At 35.9% G+C, this 12362-nt stretch overlaps 1 protein-coding gene across 1 annotated transcript in view; it reads left to right on the top strand.

Annotated features, from left to right (window-relative positions):
• The first annotated feature begins 3603 nt into the window (after positions 1–3603).
• LOC104461613 (chromosome unknown open reading frame, human C3orf67) overlaps positions 3604–12362 on the top strand; it is a 55646-nt gene continuing 46887 nt past the window's right edge. The window contains exons 1-4 of the mRNA XM_010073257.1: positions 3604–3624; positions 4552–4641; positions 5127–5220; positions 7116–7188. Coding sequence (XP_010071559.1) covers positions 3604–3624; positions 4552–4641; positions 5127–5220; positions 7116–7188 — 278 coding nt within the window. The remainder of the gene's footprint in view (positions 3625–4551; positions 4642–5126; positions 5221–7115; positions 7189–12362) is intronic.

The raw sequence follows: 12362 nt of genomic DNA, 5'->3' as shown, positions 1-12362 counted from the left end.
GTTTATTAATGGTCTTTCTGCCCATTTATTATGTTAACTTGTGTTTTGAGAAAATATATAGCAGTGTTACAAACAGCGTTAAATATTCAATATGTGGAATTCATTAGTCTGGAAGATACTAAAACCCTTCTCCAGTGATGAACGGCTTTCCCCGGTGTGTCCAGCCCCTCGTAAATCAGCCCTGGCGCTGGGCCCGCCGTGGGGAGTGATGGGGATTCGCAGTCCTGGGCCTGAGCCCACACTCCCTGCCAAAAGGAGTGTGTTTGTGTCATTTCTCAATGCAAATTAGTAGTAGGTGTAAATTCACTTTATTTTGCTTCATGCTTTTGACTTAAGAATAGAAAATCTTGCATAAACACAGCTTTTTCAATACTGGAAGGCACTCCTATGGGTGTAACTAGTCCCTTTTAAGGCAAGGAACTAACCGTGGCTATAAAGGCTTCTGCGACTGCATCCGTGTCTCTCTTGGGGTTACAACGGTGCTTAGTATTAAGTAATTTAAAGCACAAAGGTATGGTTGCGTTTACTGTTTGTGAAATACTCCTTTGCTTGTAACTTACTAGAGATCAATTGTTTGAATTGTGCGGCTACATAAACACAAAATGTTATTGAAATGTTTGCATGTGAAACATACTAGCTTGAAGAAAAGAATATACGTAACAAGATGTCATAGGATGGAGGTGTTTTTGCAGGGTTCTAAGTTGTTTGTATGAATGAAAGGATTAGAGAGTCCTTTGGACTGCTGCTACTTTACTCCTGGTGTAGGAAACATTGTGAAACTAATGATCAAAGTTGGTGCACAAATCAAGACCTCACAAGGTAAATCCTGATAGGAATCTAATCTTCCAAATATAAATGTCTTTCATTGTGGCTTAACTTTATAAGCTATGTTCATGATGGTTAGTCATTGGCTGACACTTGAAGCCTGTATTTCCAGTTGGACAGATGTGCTAAAGCACATGGTTCAGGGCAATAAAGAATGAGTTTGATCTGTGACTGAAAAATGAGAGAACTGCTACTTTATAACATTCTATAAAGATGTCGTAAAATATCTATTTATTTGACAAATATGCAAAAAAATGAGGACTTATGTTTCAAGATGCTGTTGATTTTCCTAAAATAGTCCCTCTGGATTTTAAGCACTCTTGATTTTTAGAATTTCTGGAGAGACTAGGAAGAGGAAAAATGAAAAGAAGAAAAATATTACAGCCATCAGTTTTCCAGACCGTTTTCTCTTTTGTTTTTAAGCATAGGTTACTATAACTAAAGACAATGACACTTGATGCATAACGAAAACACCTCTTACTATTGTCTTAGTAATTACATGACAAATATGTCATTCACTTAATGTTTTTAGTAGCTACAAAGCTTAATAGCAAAGGTAATTTCTAGTCTTTGTTCTAGTAACTTGATGGAAACTGTGAAGTTACAAGTAAGCAATATAGGAGCAAAAATGTATTGCATTGTCACTTTCAGTATTTTTTTGCCTTTATGAAAACCAAACTAACACTCCACTGGTGTGTTTACAATAATTGGCTTTGTAGTATGAATGAGTTGTCCTAACACAAATGCTTTGTAGACTTTGAGTCTAGTTTACCCTTCACTAAAGTTAGGAAGAGCCATCTTGTTATGAATTTGATAGTTACAAGGGTCATCAGTTTTCTGAGTCTGTATAAAAATATGTTCTGCGAGTTAGTAAATAACCTAGCTTGCCCATGTGTATGTCAGTTTCGAAAACAGCTGCATTGGTGACAAATTTTAAGCCATATTGTAAGAGTGAACTTGATTTGACAATTTCAAATTTGAAGATTTCTACTGATAGCGTGAGATATCTAGTTCTTCAGTAACTGTTTATCATCCCACAGTTTTTATATTTCTTTTTACTAACATATACTTCCTAGATGTTATCTCTTCATATATTCTCTTTCTGTGATCCATTATGAAAGTCTTTAATTATTTGATCATCTTTTCTATCTTAAGTGTATCATTTGAATGAGAACTTTTCAGTTCGGACACTTACTTCCTCCACTTAAATTTAAGAATTAAGTGGCAGAAGTTTTTTGTGTGATATAGGTGTCTGTCTTTGTGGTGTTTTACCAGTGCACAAACGTTCTGTGCTCAGAGCCAACCGAGACCTATTTCCGTATAATCCAGCATGGAGATCAGTTGGTGATGCCAAGCTAAAGCTAATAAGCCCTGCTGAGAGGCAAAGTGTATGAGCACGGCATTGAGCCCACGTTAATATATCAGGATGTCTTCCACTCACACTGTATGTGGAGCTGCTTCCATCTTCCTTCAAAACCCCATGTGATTTGCCATTAGTGGCCTGGCTCTTATCAAAGTCAGATACTCTTTATGAGAAATCAGTGAAGAACACAAAGTATGATTTTTTTTGTGTGTGTGTCTTGTGCGTAGCTGTGACTACAGCAGTGTCTGCAAATACAGTAAGTGTTTGCCGTGATAAGTAGGTTTAGCCTTTCCATCCTGAAAGATGGCATGGTAATGAAGATGAAACTTGGCCTCTACATACCACACACGCTTGTTCCAAAGTATATAGTAGCATTGTAGTCAGCAGAAAACTTCTGACCAGAACAGTAGTAATAGAAAGAGATGAGTTATTCTTTTCAATTTGAGAACTTTATACTTTTCATACCGCGACTCTTATGAATAACTGAGAGCTGCAGTCTTCTGAAAAGATTTTTCCGTGTGTTGATGAGCACTTTGAGTTTCCACAGTAAGGTGCATGTTGTCTCATGACTGGTTCTACCTGTCTTTGGAGACTGACAGAAACCTTTTATGTTCAGGGTCCCTTAACTTTCTGTTGACTTCAGGTGAAATTGCAGCCACTTAGCACGATCAAAGAGGGATGTCGGAGGCTTCCAGTATCCATCTCTTCCCTTTCTGCTGTTCTGATTCTCCAGCTGCAGGCACCTCTTAATTCACATTGACTTTAGCAGCCCTCAGATAACTTAAGTGCTTGGTTTGAGTCTTAGACTAATCATCCTTGAAGAAGAATGCTGAATGTGAAAGAAGATAATTTATATCAGAAGTCTGTGGCAAATATCTCTATATGGAGTGGTTTCTATTGCAGTTATTCCATATGCTTCTCTTTTTCTATATTAAACGTTAAGCTCCTCTTTAATGGAGTCTAATGTTTTTCAGTGAGCACTCAATAACAAAGAACAATAAAAAAATATATTAAAGATTATGTTCAAGCATTTTTAAAGCATGAGAAAGCCTTCATTGTTAAAAATAAGGGCTGGTGATAAAATTAGTAGTTTTACTTGGAATATAAGGAAAAGCAGCCCTGAGTACTTTATGCATGAAAAGAACATTTTACAAGACCATCAATATTAATATTTTTGATCTTAATTCCTTTGTGGTAGCACTGTGAAGCAGTTGATATACATTCTGTACTCATGAAAAGTATTTCATAATGGCATTCGTATCTTTTAAAATATGGTTAGGGTTTCATTACAGGATTTTTTTCATGTCAATTCCTATATAAGGTTGTTGGTGGTTTTTTCTTTTTTTTAGCATATTCTCTAAGTGTCTTTACTGATTGAGAAGCTGAAGTTATTTTATGCCTGTGAAAGCTGGAAAATGTTCAAAAATCAGTATCAGGTAAAACAGAAATAGTTTTATCTTTTACCCTCTTTGATTTCACATCTGAAAAAACTCCGTTAAAATGGTTTATTCTGGGGGGTAAAAAGTCCAGATGCAGAAATGTTTTGGAATGTTTCATTATTCAGTATTTTTATAGAAATGTTATGAAATAGTGGGTAGCTGCTGATGCTGTTTGATCTAGAATGGACACCAACATGGTGTTACCAATGGCTTTTTCTCTGGTGTGCTTTCCCTTGTGGCCCACAGGGGAAGGCACGCTGTCTGCTCCCACCCAGTCATGGAAGCAGGTATAGTTAGAAAAGAGGGGTTTATTTATTCTCTTGGTCCAGCACAGAGTTGTAACAACACATTATGTCACATAATTTGCAAACCTTATTATCCCTTTTACAGTTTCCTGGCCTTCCTTTTCACTGCACTTTGCCTCCCTTTCTGTGCACCACTCCCCTTCCAAGAGAGCAACCCACCTGTAATTCTTTTTTCCTCACTGGTCCCTGATGTGCTACATCTGTACCTGAAACTGGTAATTCTGATGCTGTTACCTAGGCTACCTCAGCTTTATATGGTGTTTCTGATACAGTAGCCTAGGTGCTGTTGGCTTTGCAGGATTGTGCTCCCCAAAAGATGCCCCATGCTCCCCTCCCATTGATTGTGGAGTTTGACAGTTTCTTGCTTAACTCCTCCTTGGCCATCCATAAGATCCAGCCCTCCTCCACAGCACTGGGTAACTTTTGTCAGCTTCTTGCATCAGTGTTTGCCCAGCATTTTCTCATGTGATGTCCAGTAGTTTTCGATGTCCTGTTCAGTTAGTTTAACCTCAAGTCAGGGCCTACTCAAGGGCTGCGGTATTAACATAATGTATTTGTAAATGTGGGATGAAAAGCCACATTTGGTTGGATAATGTATCCTTAAACCATTTTATCATAGGGTGGCCCATTTGTTGAAATATTCAGTGCCCAAGGCAAAGACCCAGGAGCAAAATGGAAGATTTTTGGCAGTCCGTCAGCTATACGGAAAGTAAGTTTTAAAAGAAATTTTAAAACCTAGAGTAAAAAAACATAAAAATGTGAATGAAGCTTAAAATTAGAAGGTAATGAGGGTTTTGACCTGACAGTGGAGTTGTCAGTTGCAGTTCTGTCATTATGACAGAATAAATGACTACTTAAATTAGTTCTTTTGTGCCTGCTTGCGAACTAGTTTGGTTGCAGTGTAATTTTATAGTTTAAATATTTAGAAGGTAATTCGCTCTTCTCATAACTAATAGATTGAGTTGGACCCATTGGATCATGAGTCCTGTTTGTCAGCATTATTTGTTCATTAAACATGCAAGTAAAGGCCATATTTCTAGATTATATTATTACCATTCAATCTGAACTTCTGTCATACTTGCAGTGCTATCTGCCATTTGTGATTTTATTTTATTTTTTTTAAAGTAGCTTTGCACATTAGTGTTGTAAGAAGAAATCAGGATCCTTATGTTTGTTTATTGTTCCTTTTTGTAGGTATATGATAAAGAAGTAAAAGGCTTTGTTTTTGTACTTGAAGGAAGCAGTCAACTCAACAAAATGCAGCTACCAAAGGAAACTAGAAAAACTTGTAAGTACCAAAGAATTGTCTGTGATGTTATTCTGATGATTAAATCAGCCTTACATTGGAATGTAAAACTGACATTGTTCTCCCTTACTTTGGGCATAATTCACCATTAGCAGAGTGGTTTTTCACTAACTTTTTTAGAAGGTCTGTTACAAATAAGTAAAAGGTATAGAAATGCCATACTAAAGTGCTCTAGGGAAGGTCCTTGTTGATACATGTTGTCGTGATGCTGCTATGTTCACTTTTGTACCTGATCCTGGTACCGACTGATATCTGGCAGATAACTTCTGACTCCATTCAACACGTCAAGTCAATAATTATATTGGTATTACAGAATGTGGAATAGGTTCCTGTCCCCTTTCTCATTTTACTTTTTAAAGTATTTTTACTTTTATTTATCAAATACTAGCAGTAAAAGGAAGCTATACCCAAATTTCAGCTGTGTTTATGTAATCAGACTTTGATAGGCAGTATGGAGTGTTTCTCCAGGTTGTCTATTACTTGCAGCAGAATAAGTCAGAACCAAAGCAACCTGTTTCTCGGGGCATACAGCAATCGTTTGACCCACAAAAGAAGGAAGTTCTGGATTGGCGTTCTTTAGAAGAGGAGCTAATGTTACTGTTGATGTTGTTAAGGCAATGAAGAGCAGCCCATACCGTCCCTGGTGGAATAACTAAGAAAACAACATATGGTTCAATTCAGACAGCTTTGTGCTATCCGTTTTCCCTTGATAGGGAACTGCCTGAATCCTGAAAGCTTTCTTGTGTTTGTTGCCTCCGTTAAGCTCCTTTGCTGTTCTAAAAATCAGAAGCCTCCACTGAGCATTGTTGTCATGATGTGGATGGCACTTTTGAAGTTGTTTAATAAGGTGTTGTCCTGGCTTTGGCTGGGACAGAGTTAACTTTCTTCATAGTAGCTAGTAAGAGGCTCTGTTTTGGATTTGTGCTGAGAAGGCCAATAACATACTGATGTTTATAGTTGTTGGGAGGATGGTCAAGGACTTTTCAGCCTCTCTGCTTTGTCAGTGTGTGCAGGGGTAGGAGAAGCTGGGATGGAGCATAACCCCAGTTAATGGCTTAGGATTTGACCTTAGGCTTAGGACTAAGACCCAAATTGGCCATTGGTATATTCCATATCATGAACATCATGCCTAGTATGTAGATGACCAGACTTATGTGCTATCGTGCTTGGCTTGTGGACTCAGATTGTGATTTTGGGACTCTCCCTGCTCTGGGATCATTAGCTGGGAACAGGCTGAGCCTTGCTTATTGGGTGGTGACCAGTATCACTGTGTATCGCCCACTTGTATCTTTGTATATATTACTATTATTATTATCATTATTATTTTCAATTTAATTTCAGTTTAGTTATTAAATTGTTCTTATCCCAACCCATGAGTCTCTTGTCCTTTACCCTTTTAATTCTCCCCCATCCCTGGGAGGAGGAAGGGTGAGCGAGTGGCTGTGTCGTATTTACTACTGCTAGCTGGGTCAAACCACCGCAAGTGTACACTGTCACAAAAGTGAGAGCACGTTTCATGTTACTGTAAGATAATATTGATAGGAATTATAAAATAAAGTAATACTTTCCTATGAGTTATTTGGTGTTTACCTGTGCTTGTGACACAATGTAGAATTGTAAGTCAAAAAAACTTCCTTTTATTTTCATAAGAATTCCACCAACGCCACAGATGGGACTTTTAAAACAACAATTTTATTGCCGTTTGCATTGGTTTTCTTCTGTTTTTTCTTGTGTTCATATGTTCTGTGAACCTTGGGAAACAGTGTTGCAGAAGCATAACTAGTAGAATGGTATGGTAGAAAATTGAAATGCTTTGTGATGAAATGTGCATCTGCACACACACGGCATGTGTATCTAACTTTTTTGTTTGTTTCTAGTGGGACTGATTCAGCGATTTCTGACACTTCAGATTTTCGTGCCATTGGGACGAGACTTCTCAACGGAGTTACTGTAAGATACATAAAATTTCCTTGGGTACTTCATGTAAAGTGAATGCCTGATTGCATCCATAATTATGGTGGCAGATTTTGCATTAAAGCACAATGACTTATCAAGTCAATAAGAAGTAATTAAGCTAATGAGTCATTACTTCTTGGATGTTTTAAATACTGACATTCCTTTGAAGACAGAACAAACTCTAAAAATCTTGAATGACGATGGTGAAAAATCTGAAGAAATTGGACATGAGTTTATCAAATGTATGAAAATATTGGCTCATGAGGGTCTCCTAAAAATTCATAAGAGATTTATAAATAATGATTCAGGGCCCTTTGGTTCAGGGTGAAAAGAAAACTATATCCTAATAATTGGGGGAGGAAAAAAAAACAACCAAACAAATTTGCTGTTCTAGCTTTTTACCATGAAGTGCTGAGTTGATATAATTATGTCCATACTGTAAAGAAAGAGGTACAGCTGTAAAAGACTTTTTTTCATTAGTTCAATGTGGAATGATTTAATACAGTTTTAATTTTGGGCAATTGTCAGTCTTCGGACAGTAGAACACCTAAGATTTGGATTAACACAAGAAATATTATGCCATTAGAAACCCTGAAAGTAAAGATAGGTTGAATGATACACAATTAAACTGAGTAAAGTCAATGCAGAATTTTATTTGTTTGCTTTTCTTTAACTTTGCATTCATTTGTACCCATATGTGCCAGTTTTTCTTGATTGTCTGAAGTGCCTTGTGTCTGGAGTAAAGGTGAAAACTTCTGGAGGTTTACATCAAAGAGGACAAAATGAGATACTGAGAAAATATCATTCCAGTTATTCTTTTATAGAGATACGGTGTTCATTGGAATGTGAATAATCTATTTCATGAAATTAGGATGGTGTGCTATTTTATGTTGCTGGGTAATTCTGTTATCTTCTGTGCCTTCATGCGGGTAGTCATATTGGAATTTTTTTTATTATTAACAAAGCATATGCTAGTGTGAATTGAGTCGTATTTATTAAAATTCCTCAATGGTTTTATAACAGTCCGCACAGGTATTCTAGTCCCAGTGGTTTGTCAGTTAGTGGGCATTTATAACCTACATCATGTTGGTAACAGTATACATTCCAGCTTAACGTGCTTAATTTCCAACATGATTTTAGAATCTGAACACTGAGAAAATCTTCAAAGGCTAAATTAACTTATGTAGCACAGATCTGCACCAGAGAATATTTTTGCTTCTCTGTGGAGCATGGAGAGGGAACACTAGGCTCAAAATACTTATTTTAAAGACAGCTTTATGTGTCAAGATCTTGGTGCAGAAAATACTAACCTTTTTTTAATTTACAGTGAGAAGCTGTAGGCAGGAAAGCTGGTAATTGTTGACTAGACCTGAAAACTGCAGGTTTTCAAGCAACTTCCCTTTCTCTTTAATTTCTTTTCCTACCGCAGCCATTTTCCATTTCTGTTATGTTTTCCCTTCAAGGTAGTTCTCTTTATTTATTACTTCATATCAAATAGTTTTTTTGCTTAGATATTAAGATATCTCTAGCATAAGCATACATTACTTTAAAGCTACCCTTTATTTTTTTTCCTGCAATGTAAAAAATCACACTGACTTTTTTTGTTCTTTGAATTTCCTGAGTGTAGTTCTGGTTAAGCTTTCTGCTCCTGTGGTTTTAATTGCTGCATTACTTCAAAAAGTGTGTAACACAAGTGACAAACAGGGTATGTCATACAGTGAACAGAAACCAAGTACATAGATTTGCTTCTGATAGGTGTTCTGTAGACAGATGGCAGAGACTTAGTGATGGGTACAGGAATTCAGATTTTCAGTAGTTTTGTATTGAGTTTGGTTGTTTTGGGTACTTGCCACCCATCTATACCTCTTAACAAGAACCTCTTCTCCACTTCTCATTTTATTTTTTCATCACTTCCTTTATTGTTTTGATAACTGAGACCTCTAATTTTCTGCCACTTCTCCCACCTTTCTTTGCCCTTTCTCTTTCCAGCTCATATCTAGACTTTATATTTTCTTCATCTTTTTTACTTCCCATTTCCTCCATTACTGTGTCCCTCTTTATATATATATATGTATAGTCTTAACTCATTCTATTTTACCTTATCTGTTATGCTATTAGATCAGTAGAGTAAACCTTATGGTGTTAGATGATGTTCTGGTGATACTAAAGAATAAATGACTGTCTTCTAGGACTTTAGAGAAGAAAAGTACTAATTGTGTGGTTTTTGTTTGGTAGATCAATTTAAGTAACATGGAGTAAAATTAATCCTCTTTGGTTGGTAGGGTTTGTTAGTCAGGATTTTCATATGCCAGGTGAAATAAATGCGGTCATCCAGTGTTAGCAAGAAAACTTAGTTTTGTCTTTTTAAAGTGCAGACTTCTTAGCAATTCTTAGTAATTGGAATAAATGGCTTAAATGTGAGAAATATGACTGTGCTTAATAGAACTGTTGCATATTGAAGGTATGAACATAAACTTTTCCTTGTCTTTGTAAACATGAAAGCACAGATTGTCTCTTTAGAATAGAGAAATTAATGGAAAGAAAAACAAAGCGAAAAGCATAACAGCCAATAAACTAAAAAAAAAGAGCCAGCACAATTAGTTGCAGGCATAAATATCTGCATTATAAGGGTAATTTGTTTAGATTCTTGAAACTAAGTAGGCACTAAACTTTCCACATACTAATATTCATTAGAGTACTTCGTACTGAGCAATTTTAAAACTGTTCTAGAATTATGGTTTTCTAAATGATTTGGCACCGTTAGCCATGCTTCAGAGGAACATGCCACCATGCCTTAAAATAGAATTTACTAGAGAGTTGAAAATAAGAGACAGGTGAGTTCATTTCAAAACCAAGGATGTTAAAATATTGATAGAGGTTTCTAGAAAATGTTATGAATATTAGTGACTACTTCCAGAATGATTTCTGAAATGTGAAGTTCTAAGAGTAATGAAACTTTCACAACAAATTATTCTTAATCAGTGAAAATATCAGGCCATTCTTTCAGCTGGAGAATTGATTGAAAATATGTCGAAAACTTGTAAGGAGAGCTCAGGAATCACTGCTTCTTTGTAATTGCTCATATTTAGAAAATTTTTCTAGTCTAGCAACCAGATTTAATGAATTTTGCACCTGCCACCTGTTTTACTGCCTTGTTATGGATACTGTTTAAGGAGACTTTGGTGTGGTTTTTTTCCTTAAATCTCTCCGGAAAAACATTAGCGCCAGAAATCTTCAGTATGTAAAAGTAAAGCTAGTTCTTCACAGCTTGTTCTCTAGGTCTAGGTAACATATCAATCTTCCTGATCGTTTATTTTGTAGAGATTTGACTGATTTTTCAACATAAGTCAGTTTTTGAGGGCAGAACACAGTGCTCTGGATTTCAGATGATCAGGCAGCCAGTTCAATAATGTAGTATCTCCTACGAGACCAATTTGCAAGTAGCGTGTAAAGTAAAACATAGGTGAAGTACAGACTGCTCCTGAATAAGGAAACTTAAGAACCGGTAAGGATGGCAAATCAGCTAACTGTGCTATTCCTTTGTTTTTCTGTCTTTAAAATAGAGGTGATGATGATGCTATTTAATGTTTCTGAAGCACATGCTTCTTATGGAGAAAATAGCACTGCAATTGTCAAGTACTAATACCAACATATAATAGTAAAGCTTTAGCAGAGGATTATATCTAGCTTTTGACCAGGATACACATTTCCATGAATAACAAATTGTGTGGGAGTTACTCTTTGCTTAGCAACATCAATGAAATACCTGCTCTCATGTTTGGTAAACTTCCGGTTTAAGTCATTTATAAGGAGGAAGACACTTTCATTTTGAGAACAAGTGAGCCTGATAAATGAAGCATCCCTTCAACAGTCCAGCATCATTTTTTTCAAAGTTCATTTTAAGCCTTGAATTGAACATTAACAAATGGTTATAAATTATTATACATACAGAAGCAAAGTGAATAGGTAATCTGAGAAGATGAGTTTGTCTGTACTCTTGGGTAGCTGCTACCATTTACTTGCAATCTCACTGTAGTTACCATTGTGAGGAGGATAGTCAATCAAAGTTGAAGATATAAAATAAAATTGAAAATTGAATTGAAAGGTAATCTTACTTTCAAATGGTTTGCAAATGTAGATGTTAAGTGTGAAATGAATGCAGTTAATGACTGTAGCTCGGAGAGTTATGCACCTGCTGATCACGGGAATATTATTATAAATGAGGTTGATTTTTCTGTTGACTACCTCATTTTTCTCAACATGGTCTCATTACTTTTCTATCACATGTCTGACCCTTAGGTATAAATACTCAAGCACAGACATAATAAAAATACATTAACTCCTATATAGATTTTTTTAATGCATGTTTGAAAATCAAGGTGTGTGCTGCAGATGTTTCTTGCCTTTGTAGGTTTAACATAGGTTGTGCTTTTTGATAATAGGAAAAGGATGGGTTTTGCCACAAGTACTCCTGAGTCATCTTACAAGTGAGAGTTCTAGTGTTCTCACTGCCACTGTCTGAATTATTTCAGAAAAGAATTTCATCAGACCTTTGTTTTATTTTTGTTTTCCAAGAAGCAATGTAACTGAAAAGTCTGGAAGTTACACCAATTTTCAAATAATTCTCTCTTCTTCCAGGAAATAATTTATTTTACAGAATTTTAAGACCCTCTTCTTTCTCCAATTTTGCCTGTTCTTCAAATGTTTAATGTACTCTTGCCTGTAGAATATAAATATTGTTTTGAATTTATTTATTGAAGTAAATTTTAATTTTAGGTGTGATTATATATCTTAAGGTTTGCTGCTTCCTTACAGCATGCATACCATCACAAAAAAAAAACTCATTTTAGGCTTATATGACAGATATCAATGTGTCTATTTTTATCTAAATGAATGTGTTTTGTATCGCACTTCGGAATGTAACTGAGCTATGTGTTTACTAACGGTCTTTCTATTGCCAAAGTACCTAATATTTTTCAGGAGGGAGAAAGATAAGACTATTCATATAAAAATAAATAATAAAATTTAAACATATTGAACTTATAAAGTGAGCTTAAGTTTTTATTGGCAGTTGTTTGGAGATATGTGTGATTTAAGTCTAGTCTCCTAGTGCTGTGTTGTAGCATCATTTAAAGCAACGTTCTTCATTGAGAATGAGAATGGCACAG

This window comes from Pterocles gutturalis, unplaced genomic scaffold, assembly GCF_000699245.1.
Source record: "Pterocles gutturalis isolate BGI_N339 unplaced genomic scaffold, ASM69924v1 scaffold8792, whole genome shotgun sequence".
Taxonomy (NCBI): Eukaryota; Metazoa; Chordata; class Aves; order Pterocliformes; family Pteroclidae; genus Pterocles; species Pterocles gutturalis.
This window is presented reverse-complemented; position numbering and strand designations above follow the sequence as displayed.